This window comes from Hypanus sabinus, chromosome 8 (genome assembly GCF_030144855.1).
Source record: "Hypanus sabinus isolate sHypSab1 chromosome 8, sHypSab1.hap1, whole genome shotgun sequence".
NCBI lineage: Eukaryota > Metazoa > Chordata > Chondrichthyes > Myliobatiformes > Dasyatidae > Hypanus > Hypanus sabinus.
Genome location: NC_082713.1, coordinates 134,071,172 through 134,086,639, shown reverse-complemented (window position 1 = coordinate 134,086,639; position 15,468 = coordinate 134,071,172). Strand labels below are relative to the sequence as shown.

Sequence of the window (15,468 nt, the reverse complement as noted above, 5' to 3'; positions counted from 1 at the left end):
GCTGCCCCACGCCACGGTGCCGAGTGCGGAGCTGAGATGTCTATTTTCCACACTTTACTTTCTCTTATTAAACCCATGTAATGGTCACAAAATGTTAACTTGCATGCATAGTCACATGATATGGACAGATTGGAAGAATGGAAGCAGTGAAGGAAGAAAGGTCAAAGAGACACAAGACAGATGAAATTCATGCAGAACTGTACACAGACAGACCTTGATCGAACAAATTGAGGAACTGTTCAATATAGCCAGCGCAATATTAAACAGGGCTTCATAAAAATACAAGCATAACAGAGCCAAGAAATTACCCTAATCATTTATAAACATCTGTTCAGTCCACGACACACATTCTAGACATATTTTAAAATAGACGGACTGAAATAGTTGCAGTGGTGAGATTTAGTGTTAAGGTCGTCTTGAGAACCTGTGACTGCATCCTCAGCAATTTTACGGTACAGTTTCCTGAAATCGGGGGTTTAAATTGAGTAGATAAAGAGAAATGAGTTCCAGAATCTGAAGGATTAGCAACCAGAGGGCACAGACAAAATTTTTGGCAAAAGCAGAGGGAAGAAATGAAGCAAAACATTTGTGGAACAAGTGGCTCGGATCTCCACTAGTCCATGTGATGGAGTGTGAATACAGATCACTAGCAAACTTCGGGATGGAGGGTCATACATATCTGGAAGAAAATAAAGTTGGATGGGGACCAGGCGAGTGGAACAAGCTGGACTGCATTTCCATCAAGCAAGCTCAAGCTGAATGGACTAAATGATCTCTTCTGCCCTTTACAATTCAAATGAAATAATTACGAAAACTGGTCTGAAAAAAGAGAAGCAAAAGAGATGTGAATCAAGTTCAGTAGACAAAGTGCATCCAGTGGACGTACAAACCTTCATTTCCAGAAGCCACTTGACAAGTTGAGGCACAAAAGGTTTTTGTGGAAGACAAACCTCACAGTATAGTATGCATTGGAGTGGGTAGATGATTGGTCTACAAGAAATAAAGTAGGGGTAAACTAGTCTATTTCTTTGTTGGGAAATGTAACGTGTGGCACACCTTAGCGATTGGTGCTGGGACCTCATTGTTCTGCAGTTTATCTAAGTGACTGGAATGGAATGGTTGCTATGTTCATTCATTTCATTATGTGCTGTATCATATGACATGGGTGATCATGGTCTTTCCATGGCCTTGACTGATCTTGGCAACGTTTTTCTACAGAAGTAGTTTGCCATTACCTTTTTCTGGGCAGTGTTTTCAAAAACAAGTGACACCAGCCATTATCAATAATCCTCAGAGATAGTCTGCCTGGCGCAAACCCAAGACTTTCTATATGCACCAGAAGCTCATTCGGCCAATCACCACCTGCTCCCATGGCTTCACATGACCCTGATCGGGGGGGCTAAGCAGTGCTACACCTTGCCCAGGGGTTACCTGCACATCAACAGAGGAAAGGAGCGTCTTACACCTCCTTTGGTAGTGGCGCATCTCCACCAGGCCACCCAGGGTGCTGAACGTAAAAAATACAGGCAGGAATAAGGCTGTAAGAAAGGCACTATGCAGTTTACCCAAGGAAGGTCGGTCACATTCAGTATAATGGAGAAAATATGAAGTTAGTTACAAGTCTATCCTTGTTGCATACACTGAGATACAGTGAAAGTTTTTTTGTTTGCATGCTTTCCATAGCTGTATCAACGTGGCACAAAAGGGGGCAAACAGAATGCAGAATACAATTCTGGAGAAAACTGCAGTGCAGGAAAAGAAATGAAGTGAAAAATCAAATAAAGTGCAAAGACAAACTAATTGCCCACTCTAGCATGGAAAATATAAAGGAATATTATTTAAGCAGTGAGACAGTGCAGAAGCATCTGGGTAGGCTTTGTACATCATGGAAATACAACAAGTAGTTAATGAAGCCAATGAAGTGTTGTCATTGATCGAAAGGAGAACTGAACACAAAGCAGGAGGTTTTCCTTGACTTGTAGAGGATGAGGCAACGTTTAGGTTTGATATTGTCATTTTAAAAAAAATTGGATATATGGACAGGAAAGGAATGGAGGGTTATGGGCTGAGTGGAGGTTGGTGGGACTAGGTGAAAGTAAGCGTTCAGCATGGATTAGGAGGACCAAGATGGCCTGTTTCCATGCTGTAATTGTTATATGGTTGTATGTGTGTGTCCTTTTGTACTCTCAACTGAAGCAGTTCTGGTTGGTTTATGAGAATAACTGAACTGGAAGGTTCATCTTATAGTGAAAAGATGAACAAACTCCGTTTTGCTGAACACCTACGCTCGGTCCGCCAGAGAAAGCAGGCCACACATTTTAATTCCAAGTCCCGTTCCCATTCCGATACGTCTGTCCATGGCCTCCTCTATTGTCAAAATGAATCCAAACTCAGGTTGGAGGAACAACACCTTATATATTGGCTGGGTAGCCTCCAACCTGATGGCATGAACATTGACTTCTAACTTCCATTAATGCCTCTCCTCCCCTTCTTACCCCATCCCTGTCATATTTAGTTGTTTGCCTGTTCTCCATCTCCCTCTGGTGCTTCCCCCCACCCCCTTTCTTTCTCCCGAGGCCTCCCATCCCATAATCCTTTCCCTTCTCTAGCTCTGTATCACTTTCGCCAATCACCTTTCCAGCTCTTAGCTTCATTCCACCCCCTCTGGTCTTCTATCATTTCGCATTTCCCCCTCCCTCCACTACTTTCAAATCTCTTTCTACTATCTTTCCTTTTAGTTAGTCCTGACGAAGGGTCTCGGCCCGAAACAGCAACAGTGCTTCTCCCTGTAGATGCTGCCTGGCCTGCTGTGTTCCACCGGCATTTTGTGTGTGTTAGTGTTTGACTGATAATCTATGAGTGATGAGGAAAACAAGTTGAAGGTCAAATGCCCCACTCTTGTATCCACTTCAATGAATGTTTAATGTGTGAACACTTATTTGTAGTGAGTTTAGCAAATCTTAATTCGATAAATTACCCATGCTTTCACTCGAAATAATACTCAATTACTTTAAAAGCCCATGCATACGCAATCCGTGGTTAGACTTAAAAAAAACCTTCTGTACATAAATTTAAGTTGTTTTATCAAGGAAGACCTGACAGAACTATGTGTTAAACAGTATCGAGATTTAAATCAAGCCAAAACTCCTTATTGTCTATTTTAGAAAAACACCAATTCATTCTATTAGAATTTAAAATTTTGAAGTGATGAACTGAATTGACAGCAGAAATTTATGCTGAAATGCTTGATTGATTAAGCAATGATCAGTGGGAAGTATTTAAAACAGCATTTTGGGACATTACTAAACCAATATACACCCCATAAAAGGTATTTGAGCTGTTAAGCAAGCATAATTAGCAAAGACATGGCATCCAGACAAATAATAAAATTTACAAGAATGCAAGAAAATTGTTTAGCAGACCAGGAGAGCCGTAGGGATCAGTAAGCAACAGAAAGAAAACAAAAAACTCACATTGGTGAACAAACGTACACAATTAATAGAAACAGTTAAAGAGGTGAAAAGGTGAAGAGACAATTGAACTGGAAATAAATAGCATTAAAGAATCACAAGCTTATTGAATCTGTTTTGACAGCAATGAGAAGAAAATAATGTTAAAATTATGAGAAAAAGAGGAGGAAAATATTTACCTATAAAGTCACAACATTTTATTGGGGAAGATTATGAAACTGAAGACAAAAGTCCAAGAATTTCTTTCTAAGCATGCAAAAGTCTTGCTCTGTACACAAAAGAACTTGTATTTTAAAAATTGTGTGAATTTTATTAGATGTAAATATATTTCCAGTCCCCACTATAAAGAACACACTTACACAAGATAGCGTCCCAATACGCATAAGGGGATTAAGCAAAATTCAACACATTTGAATAGCACATTCAGCCATGCACGGAATGCAAAAATGCCTACTCAGTCCTAGAGTAGGCATGTGATTCGGCTCCTACATTAGGAGCAGAATCATTCATCGTGCAACCCCTGGAAATGTACAAAACACCAACCTTACTACCACCAGACTGAAGGAAACCAATGCTCACCAATGAGAAAAACAATTGATCTGGTGTATGGACAGAAGAACAGCATTCACAAGACAAACAAGGTGTGGGACTATGCAATTTGAGCACAACCATTCTGACCTGGTTTACGGCCAATGAATCTCATACACTGATCCTCCCTTCATGTTTTCTACCTGCCTTTCAATCCTACGGGCAACTTATCCCCTCCTGCCTCCTCCTGAACTACATGTTTCAGTCTTCTCCAAAGACCATCTGAATCCTGCAGTAACAATGTCCACTGTGCATGTTAAATGATGCAAGCTTTGACCTGTGTACACTACTGTGTATAAAATTGATGATCTCAGAGCTAGGGTGCTGAATCAGAGAGACATTGAGACCGAGTGTGTCTTTTTCTTCACGGAATCCTGGTTATCCCCTTCCATACCAGATGCAGCAATTCAGATTGGCGGGTTTACTGTACACCGTCAGGATAGATCTATAGAGTCTCTCAAAAGCGAAGGTGAAGGAGTATGCCTCATGATCTATTCTTCTTGGTGCACAAATATATCAGTGCCATCCCAATTCTGCTCACCAGACCTGGAATATCTCACAGTTAAGTATTGTCCATTTACCTAGCATGGGAGATTTCCGGGATCATTTTGGTAGTGATATACATTCCACCTCAGGCCTATGTCAATCCAGGTTTTAGATAATCAGAGCAATGGGATCAACATGCAAAAAAACAGGGCACCCTAATGCTTTCACCATCACTTTGGAAGATTTTAACTAGGCCTGTCTGAAAAAAAAAATCACTAAACAACTACCATCAACAGATCATTTGCAAAACCAGAGGAAGCAACACACTGGGCCACTGTTAAACCACCATCAAGAGTGCCTACCGTGCTATTCCACGCCCTCACTTCGGGAAGTCTGAACATCTGGCTGTACTTCTAATCCCTGAGTATAGGCAGAGACTGAAGACTGCCGCACCAGCAGTGAGGACCAAGAAGCTATGGACAATGGAAGCACAGGAGCATTTACAGGATGCTTTGAAATGGTGGTCTGGACCGTATTCAGGGATTCATCTTCGAACCTGGATGAGTATGCTTCTGTTGTTACCAACTTCATTAAAACCTGTGTGGATGAGTGTGTGCCTACAAAGACTTACTGTACATTCCCAAAGCAAAACCATAGATGAACCAGGAGGTACGTCGCCTGCTGAAGGTTAAATCTGTGACATTCAAGTCTGGTGACCCCAGTCTATAGAAGAAAACCAGGAAGAGGGCTATTTCAAGGATGAAGAGAATTTCAAACAAGGTTGGAGGTAACATCAGATGTCCAACAATTCTGGCAGGGTCAATAGCATGAATGGCAGCGATGCTTCGCTACCAGATGAACTCAACGCCTTCTATGCCCACTTTGAAAGGGAGAATGTAACTGCAGCTGTGAAAATCCCTGCTGCACCTGGTGACCCTGTGATCTCCGTCTCAGAGGCCAGTGTTAGCCTGTCTTTAAAGAGAATGAACCCCCGCATGGTGGAAGATGCTGATGGAGTACCTGGTAAGGCTCTGAAAACCTGTGCCAACCAAATTGTGGGAGTATTCAAGGACATTTTCAACCTCTCACTGCTGTGGACAGAAGTTCCAACTTGCTTCAAAAAGGCAACAACTACACCAGTGCCTAAAAAGAATAACATGAGCTGCCTTAATGACTATCGCCATGTGACACTCACATCGACAATGATGAAATGCTTTGAGAGGCTGGTCATGACTAGACTGAACTCCTGCCTCAGCAAGGAACTGGACCCATTGCAATTTGCTTATTGTCACAATAGATCAATGGCAGATGCAATCTCAACGGCTCTCCTCCCAGCTTTAGACCACCTGGACAACACAAACACCTACGTCAGGATGCTGTTCATCGACTATAGCTCAGTATTTAATACCATCATTCCCACAATCCTGATTGAGATGTTACAGAACCTGGGCCTCTGTACCTCCCTCTGCAATTGGATCCTCGACTTCCTAACCTAGAGACTACAATCTGTGCGGATTGGTGATAACATATCCTCCTCGCTGACGATCAACACCGGTGCACCGCAGGGGTGTGTGCTTAGCCCACTGCTCTACTCTCTATATACACATGACTGTGTGGCAAATACCATTTATAAATTTGCTGATGATACAACTATTGTTGGTAGAATCTCAGATGGTGATGAAATGCCGTACAATAGTGAGATATGCCAACTGGTGGAGTGGTGTCGCAGCAACAACATGGCACTCAACGTCAGTAAGACGAAAGAACTGATTGTGGACTTCAGGAAGGGTAAGACAAAGGAAAACAAACCAATCTTCATAGAGGGATCACAACTGGAGAGAGAGAGCAGTTTCAAGTTCCTGGGTGTCAAGATCTCTGAGGACCTAACCTGGTCCCAACATATTGATGCAGCTATAAAGAAGGCAAGACAGTGACTATACTTCATTAGGAATTTGAAGAGATTTGGTATGTCAACAAAAACACTCAAAAACGTCTATTGATATACCGTGGAGAGCATTCTGACAGGCTACCTCACTGTCTGGTATGGGGAAGCTATTGCACAGCACTGAGAGAAGCTGCAGAGGGTCATAAATTTAGTCGGCTCCATCTTGGGTACTAGCCTACAAAGTACCCAGGATATCTTCAAGGACCAGTGTCTCAGAAAGGCAGCTTCCATTATTAAGGACCCCCATCACTCAGGGCATGCCCTTTTCTCATTGTTACCATCAGGTAGGAGGTGCAGAAGCCTGAAGGCACACACTCAGTGACTCAGGAACAGCTTCTTCCCCTCTGCCATCTGATTCCTAGATGGACATTATACCCATGAACGCTACCTCACCTTTTTAATATATGTTATTTCTGTTTTTGCACATTTTTTAATCTATTCAATAGACATATATTGTAATTGATTTACTTGCGTCTTTTTCTATATTATGTATTGCACGGTACTGCTGCCACTAAGTTAACAAATTTCCCGACACATGCCGGTGACAATAAACCTGATCCTGATTCTGATTCTGCTCTTCACCAAACCCTTGTTTGAGAGTGGGGGAGGGCTAAGGCGGTGTTCACACACACAACAGAGCTTTAGGCTGCTGTATACCACTAGTCTGATAAATTATTTGAACCACTGAAAATTTTTCAGCCACCAAGAACTCTTCAAGGCATTCTTGCTCTCTTGGGAACTGGTAAGATACCTGCGGAAAGTGTAGTTATATTGTTTCAAATCTCCCCAAATTACAGTTTCTCAATCCAGCATCTCATTCTTTCCCAAATCCAATGGATCTCAAACCTAAAACATGGACTATTTCACCTTCTAATGACGCTGCTTGAAGGAGAGTTTGTGCAGCACAAATTTAAACTTTTTTTTCCATGTACAGTACTTATATTCCATTGGCCAGATACTTCAGCAAGTATGAATTAGTGTAAGTTTATGTGGTAATAGATTAGAGCAAGAGGTTACTTACAAACGAATAAGCCTTTGTAAACAGATAAAGACTTACCAAGTCAGATAAGTCAGCAGGCACATGGTGGCATATACAGTTGAGAGAAAGGTTAGACCGGCCAGTTAACCTCAATGATGAGTATGTTTAAGCATGGATTTAATATAATCTGGATTTCTAGATGGTATTTAATAAAGATCCTTGCATGAGATTGCTAAACAAGCTGACAGAATTGAATATGGGAAATTCTGCAGATGCTGGAAATCCAAAGCAACAGACACAAAATGCTGGAGAAACTCAGCAGGTCAGGCAGCATCTATGAAAAGGAGTGAAGAGTTGACAGGGCCGAGACACTTCTTCAGAACTGGACAGGAAGAGGAAGTGACAGAATAAAAAGGTAGGGGGAGGGGAAGGACACACTAGAAGGTGATAGGTGAAACCGGGTGGGTAGGAATGATAAAGGAATCTGCTGGGAGAGCAGAGTGGACCTTCCCAGAAATGGAAGGTGGAGGGGACCCAGAAGAGGTGGTAAGCGGGTGTCAAGAGGTAGGGGGCCAGGATGGGGAATAGAGGAAGAGGAGAGGAGAGCAGATTTTTTTTCTAAACAAGAAGAGAATGCAATATTCATGCCATCAGGTTGGATCCTACCCAGACAGAATATGAGGTGTCATCACAAAATGCTCGAGGACCTCAGCAGGCCAGGTAGCATCTATGGAAAAGAATAAACAGTCGACGTTTCGGGCCGAGACCCTTCATCAGCACTAAAAAAAGGAGAGTTTAGAAGTCAGAGTAAGAAGGTCGGGGAAGGAGAGATGAAACTGGGAGTGCAGAATGGGTGAAGTAAAGAGCTGGGAAATCAACTGGTGAAAGATATACATGGCTGGAGAAGGGGGAATCTGATAGGGGAGGAGGGTAGGGGAGGGGATGGGGACGGAGCACCAGAAGGAGTTAATGAGCAGGTAGGTTGGATCCTACCCAGAAGGAATACAAGGTGTTACTCCTCCAGCCTGAACAGCAGTATAGGATGCCATAGACTGACATGTCCGAATGGGATGGGGAGTGGAATTAAAATGGGTCGCTACCAGGTGATCCCGGTTTCTCCTGGCAGACATAAATTGGGAGACTGCTCCTTCCGCCAGAAAATGCAGGAACTCCCACTGGCCACCCATTTCAATTCTACTTTCCATTCCAACATGTCAGTCCATGGCCTCCTCTACTGCCGCGATGAGGCCCTGCTCGGGTTGATGGAGCAAGACATTATATTCCTTCTGTGTAGCCTCCAACTTGACGGCATGTAAATCAATTTCTCGAACTACCTGTAATCATCCCACAACCTTCTCCTCTACCATTTCCCATTCCCATCTCACATTTTATCTCCTTACCTGCCCATCACCTCCCTCTGGTACTCCTCCCCCTTCCCTTTCTTCCATGGCCTTCTGTCCTCTCCTATCAGATTCCCCTTCTCCAGCCTTTCATCTCTTTCTCCAATTTACTTCCCAGCTCTTTACTTCACCTCTCCCCATCTCGTGGTTTCACCCATCACTTCCTACCTTGTACTTCTTTCCCCTCTCCCACCACCTCTTACTCTGACTCCTAAGCTCTTATTTCCAGTCCTAATGAAGAGATTCAGCCCAAAACGTCGACTGTTTACTTTTTTCCGTGGAAGCTGCCTGGCCTGCTGAGTTCCTCCAGCATTTCGTGTGTATTACTTTGCTTTTCAGCATCTGCAGACTTTCTCTTGCTTGTGATAAGGTGTCATCAGGTTGGAGGTTGTTCTAACACTATGACTTGAGTCAGTAATTGACCAGGATAAAAAGGAAACATTCTCAGATTGACAAGATCTAACCTTACTGGGCTACTTACTGGAACATTTATTAATGACCTGGAATAAAGAGATGAATATCAAAAATTCTAAATTATGCTATCTACATAGCAAAGTACATTGTGTAGCTGAAGAGAGGAAGTTGCACAAATAAATGAGTGAGAAATAACCACGGCACGTAGAATTCAAAGTGTGAAGCTGCCTCTTTCGACCAGAGATAAACATTAATATTTTTTTCAACGATGAGAGACAAGCAATTTTTCAAAGGTGTCAAAGGAACTTGGTGTTCATTCATATAAATAGCTAAATTCAGGTGCATAAGTACAAACAGAAATGGAAGGTGGAACCTTGGTCTTTATTTCAAGGGAGATGTTTCTCAATGCAATTAGAAAATATGTAACCATTTTAAGATAGACAGTATCAATCATGCATTCTGGTTAAAACTGCAGTAATTTTAAGTTACCAATGGAATGGCAACAACAACAGTGCATCAAAGTGAATTGTGTTCCCCTTTAAAGAACGTTGCCTGTGTTTTACTCTAAATTAGAATTTGCTCCATCAACCAAGAGTAGCTTACCTTCCAAAGCCATTTTTAAAACTTTTTCTCCTGTTCCAAGTTCATGCGGTGAATACTTCACTGAAATTGTTCCCTAGAAATCAGAAAGATACAATCCCAATTAAAAATTGGTCACTGCCTTCTTGCATGTGGCTTTCACGATGTTTTGTTAAACATTCTTCCCTGCTGTTCTTGCAAAGAGATACTAGATAGGAAAAAGCAGATTCAAGAAGAAAATAAATCCCACCAGTGTCATTATAGAAAATCACCTTGACAATGACTGGAGTGAAGCAGCTTAAAATGAGCTGCACACCACATTAAGCCTCCTCCTGAAATCCAGGAGTGATGCCATATCACTTAATAACATTCGAAATGGAAGCGATACAGCACATGGCCCTTAGTCCATTAAATATCACAGTGGATCATCAATTTTGTCCAGCTACCATCATATTCCTTGATTCTTTAATTTAAAAATTTCTACCATAACGTATACTATATCTACTTATATATGGTCAGTAACTAATGCGTCATAGTATTCTGAGGTAAATAGTTTCTGACCATAAGCGCAAAGATATTTTCTGTCACCCCAATACCATTGGCTACTCCTGATGCCTTGAGGCCTGGGCACTTCCTCCAAGTGAAGTGATCTCTCAGCGTCCAACTTATCAAGACCTCTCCAAAGAGGAAATCACCTCCAAGTCTTTTGAATCTCAAGCATCAGCCATCTTATTCAAACCCCCAGCCCTTTGCCCATATCTTGACACAAAAGTTAACTTAGTGACTGCTATGCTACTTCTAGGACAATTTTTAAGGTACATGCTGAATCACTAAAACGGAAGCTGAATGCTGACAAGGTTATTGAAAGCATGAATAATGACAGCAATGACATGTTGCACCAAATAGCCTGTTTCTATGGTGTACAGTTGGATTTCCAGCATCTACAGACCTTATGTCTATGACTCCATGTTCTCTTAATGACCAAATATTGGAAAACCAGTTAAACTACCAGATTTAAAATCCAGAAATCTGGATTAATAATGCAGAGAAGGAGTTCAAATCCCATTAAGGCACTTATGGAATTTAAATACAATAAACATGGTTTGGACAACATAATGGTGACCATAAAACTACCATTCTGTGATAAAAACCCCATCCAGCTGTCTAATGTCCTTCAGCAGCTGAAATGTGCTGTCCTCCCTGAGTCTTTGTGTGCCTCCAGGCATACTGCAATACAAATATCTCTGAAAGGGACCAGCTAACCAGTCTGTTGCATTGCAGCTCAACTCACCATTTCTTCTTAAATGAAGTTGGCAACAGGCGACAAATACTAGATTTGCAAATGCTGGGCACGTCTATATAAAACAATAAGATGCAAAATCCAACTTAGAAAAAAACTCCTGTGAGTATGAAACTTCAACAACAAAATTTTAAAAATAAGCATTATCAATGGTTACAAACACAAGAAAATCTACAGATGCTGGAAATGCAAACAAACACACACAAATTGCTGGAGGAATTCAGCAGATCAAGCAATATCTATGAAGAGGAATAATCTGTCAATGTTCCAAGCTGAGACACCACATCAGGACTCAACGGATAACTTCTTTGACGACAAACTGCAGTTGCAAGCCAATGTATCTGATTAAACTACAGGTTAGTTCCTACATAATCTGACGTATTTAAATTGGAGGGCAATCTTTAAAAGCCACTGCAGTCTGAGAATGTGAATTCAAACCCTTGAGTCCCGTGCCCATCACCACGGTTACTCACTAATTTGGTACTTGAAGAACACAGTGACACCAGAAGCTTCCCTAATGTTAGTGCTTCTGTAAAAGTGCATCTTCGCCAATACAGACTGTTCCAACAGGACCAAACGTGTGAATGACCATTATCAGGTGAATGGCATTCTTCAATTAACACAGCCCACTGCCTCTGTTGCATGAAGAGGGAATAGTTCCAAGATACTAATCTCCAGCAGTACTATAAATGCAAAATACTCCATCCAGAGATTAAGCTAACATGTGCTCGGTCACAGCACTGGGAGTGTGCGCAGCCAGAACAAGTTCTGTTCCAACAGTCAGCTGCTGGTAAACCAACTCAAACAGAAGCCAGAGAGTTTCCTTTGAATCATAGAGCTACATTTTTATTAATGCATTGTAGACCTGTGCAGCATCCCTTCTTAATGTGACTCTCATCTAACACTGCCCATGAACATTTGTGGTTCATGAACAGAAATCATTTAAAGCCTCGACACAACTATTTTTTCACCTCTCTGGAGAAACATAGAAACAGAAAACCTACAGCAAAATTCAAGCCCTTTGGCACACAAAGCTGTGCCGAACATGTCCTTACCTGAGAACTACCTAGGCTTACCCCCAGCCCTCTTTTTTTCTAAGCTCCATGTATCCATCCAGGAGTCTCTTAAAATACCCTATCATTTCCACCTCCGGCAGCCCATTCCACACACTCACCTCTCTCTGCGTAAAACACTTACCCCATCTCCTCTGTACCTACTTCCAAGCACCTTAAAACTATGCCCTCTAATGCTAGCCATTTCAGCCCTGGGAAAAAGCCTCTGACTATCCACACTATCAATGCCTCTCATTATCTTGTACACCTCGCATCCTCCTTCGCTCCAAGTAGAAAAAGCAAGCGTTCACTCAACTTATTCTTATAAGGCATGCTTCCCAATCCAGGCATCATCCTTGTAAATCTCCTCTGCACCCTTTCTGTGGTTTCCACAAGTGTGGAAAATATATTGAATTGAAAACAGCCCTAACAGCAAGTCCTTAGTGAAAGTACAATAAAAAAGTCTTTATCTCAAGCTGCCTGCTTCACATTTCCAATTGATATTCTCATTCCCTGTATTAATGAAGTGTTTTGGCCCAAGATGTCAAATCTTTTTACAGATTTTTACAGAAGCACTTCTGTACACTTTTTACAGAAGCTGTCTGACCTACTAAGTTCCTCCAGCATTTTGTTGGAGATGAACGTATTCCTATGTGTCTGCTATTCTTGTTCTTAAAGCGTGCAGAGGCTGGAGTTTACTAACAAAGGCTTGGAGCTTTGATAGGCGTATATTAAGAGCCTGATGAGATATATGCAAGCTGCCAAGGACGGTAATGCAGTGTCTCTGTAAGTAATTTTCATACTTTAAACACAAAATATTGGCTTTTTTCTAGATCAGGAGAGATAGGCAAAGTCAGTGGTAAAAATTAAAAATTAGCTTTATTTGTAACATGTACATCAAAAATTACAATAAAATGCACCATTTGTGCCAAATCAAATGTACCTCCACGCTTCCAATGCATGTTCACAATTTACTAGCAGCAGTGTTCTGAATGAGCTGAAGATTGTCACTAGGTTGCAGGTAGAAAGGGAATTGTAGTAATCTAGTGTATTTGACATAAAGTATAAAATTCAATGCGGAATGGTGAACTGCTTTTAAATCGGAAATGCCCCAGCTAATGGTGTACCACGTGGATCAGTGCAGGGACCCTTGCTATTTGTTATATGCACTAATGATCTGTATGTGAATTTAGGAGGTATGACAAGTAAGTTTGCAAGTGATTCAAAAATTGGTGATGTTGCTTGACATTAAAAAGGATCGTCTTCAGCTTAGGAACAAAATACATGTGTTGGCAAGACAAGACCATAAGACATAGGAGCAGAATTAGGCCATTCAGCCCATTGAGTCTCCTCCATCATTCCATCATGACTCTCAGCCCCATTCTCCTGCCTTCTGCCGACAATCTTTGACACCTTGACTAATCAAGCACCTATAAACCTCCACTTTAAATCCACAGCAGTCTGTGCCAATGAATTCCACAGATTCAATACCTTCTGACTAAAGAAATTTCTCTTCATCTTCATTCTAAATGGAAATTCCTCTTGATCTGAGACTATGACCTCTGGTCCTAGACTCTCCAAATTATTGGAAACATCCTCTCTAATCTACTCTATCTAGGTCTTTCAATATTTGATAGGTTTCAATGAGATTCCCTCCTCATTCTTCCAACCTCCAGCGAGTACAGATCCAGAGCCATCAAACACTTCTCATATGTTAACTCTTTCATTTCCAAATCATTTTTGTGAACCTCCTCTGGGCCCTCTGCAATACCAGCATGTCTTTTCCTAGATAAAGGGCCCAAAAATGCCTACAATACTCTAATTGCAGTCTGAGCAATGCCTTATAAAGCATCATGGCAGATGGAATTTATTCCTGAAATATATGAGGTAGGGAGGTGAAATATGTATTAATATGGCTAGGATATTCAAAATGATTTTTAAAAATCCTAGGAAATATTAAGAACTAGAGGACGCTTTGTGAATATGTTCAAGGATCTCTAAAGCATGCAGCACAAGAAAGTAAGTTGGTTAAGAAGGGATGCCTGTAACATGCAATACAAGTGCAGAAAGGTGATGGTAAACTCCCTAAGCCACTATTTAGGCTACAGCTGAGAAACCGTGTGCAGTTCTGGTCTCCACATGAGAGGAAGGGTGGGATTGCACTGGACAGTGTACAGAGGAGATTCACCTGGATGTTGCTGGATCAAGTACTTCAGTTATGAAGACAGACTGGGCCTGTTCTCCTTGGAGCAGGGAAGCTGAGGTCAGTCCCAATGAAGGATAAAAAAATTTTGAGACCATTAATAGGCTAGAGAGCCAGAAATTTGTCCCCTCAGCAAAAATGTTCATAATGAGCGCACAGTTATGAAGTAAAGGCTTTTAAGCAGAAAGGTCTGGCCATGGGATAGTTAGTCACTTCAAAATGCATGAAAGTTTGGGAATGAATGTGGATCATTTGCTAATGCAATGATTCTATCCAAGAGGGGTATCTTATGTCAGATGTATATCAAGCAATAGAAAACTCAAAGGCAGCTATTTAATAACATTAGAAAATTTCTGCACTTTGAATTGTCAAGTTAATTAACACCCAAACTATGACAAAAAAGTTCTGAGTCATGACAGGTAGCAGAGTGCTTGGTTCAAAAAGTCTGGCAAAGCTCCGGAGTACCCACAGGGCGATTTAATTTTCAATTATTGGAATCCAGAGTATGCACACTTGCCATGACATTCCTGTCAAGTTAGCTAAATTAAACCAAAATTGATGTCCACAGAACGGTGCTGAACAGAAAAAGGTCCTCTCAAACGCTATTGTCCTCCACTACCACTCCCGAGAGCATACTCCAGGAACTCACTACTCTCTGCGTGGAACAAAAACTTACCCCTCACCTGAAATGCAAACCTTCCAGTATCTGACATTTTGACCTAGGTACCAGCTGCCTACTCCATCTCTGCCTCTCATGATCTTACAAAGTTCTAACAAGTCTCCCTTCTGCCTTCGCCCAGAGAAAATAATTCAAGTTTGTTCAAACTCTCTTTACAGCACATGCCCTTTAATCCAGGCAGAATCCTGGTGAGCTGCTTCTCCACCCTCTCTGAAGGTCCCAAATCCTTATTATATTGGGATCCATAGCTCATCCATCGCACAAAGTGCTCACACAGAATAAATATTCTTGCAGTTCTGACATACTTAATCCATTCAAAATCTGTAAAAAGTGACATAATTCAGAAAGACTCACCGTCCGTGATCCTTAACTG

At 41.5% G+C, this 15,468-nt stretch overlaps 1 protein-coding gene across 3 annotated transcripts in view; it reads right to left on the bottom strand.

Annotated features, from left to right (window-relative positions):
* The window catches only part of pot1 (protection of telomeres 1 homolog), a 358,923-nt gene that overhangs the window by 257,689 nt on the left and 85,766 nt on the right, over positions 1–15,468 (bottom strand). For all 3 annotated transcript variants that reach the window (XM_059977893.1, XM_059977894.1, XM_059977895.1), the window contains one exon: positions 9,886–9,958. In XM_059977893.1, the coding sequence (XP_059833876.1) occupies positions 9,886–9,958 (73 nt within the window). The remainder of the gene's footprint in view (positions 1–9,885; positions 9,959–15,468) is intronic.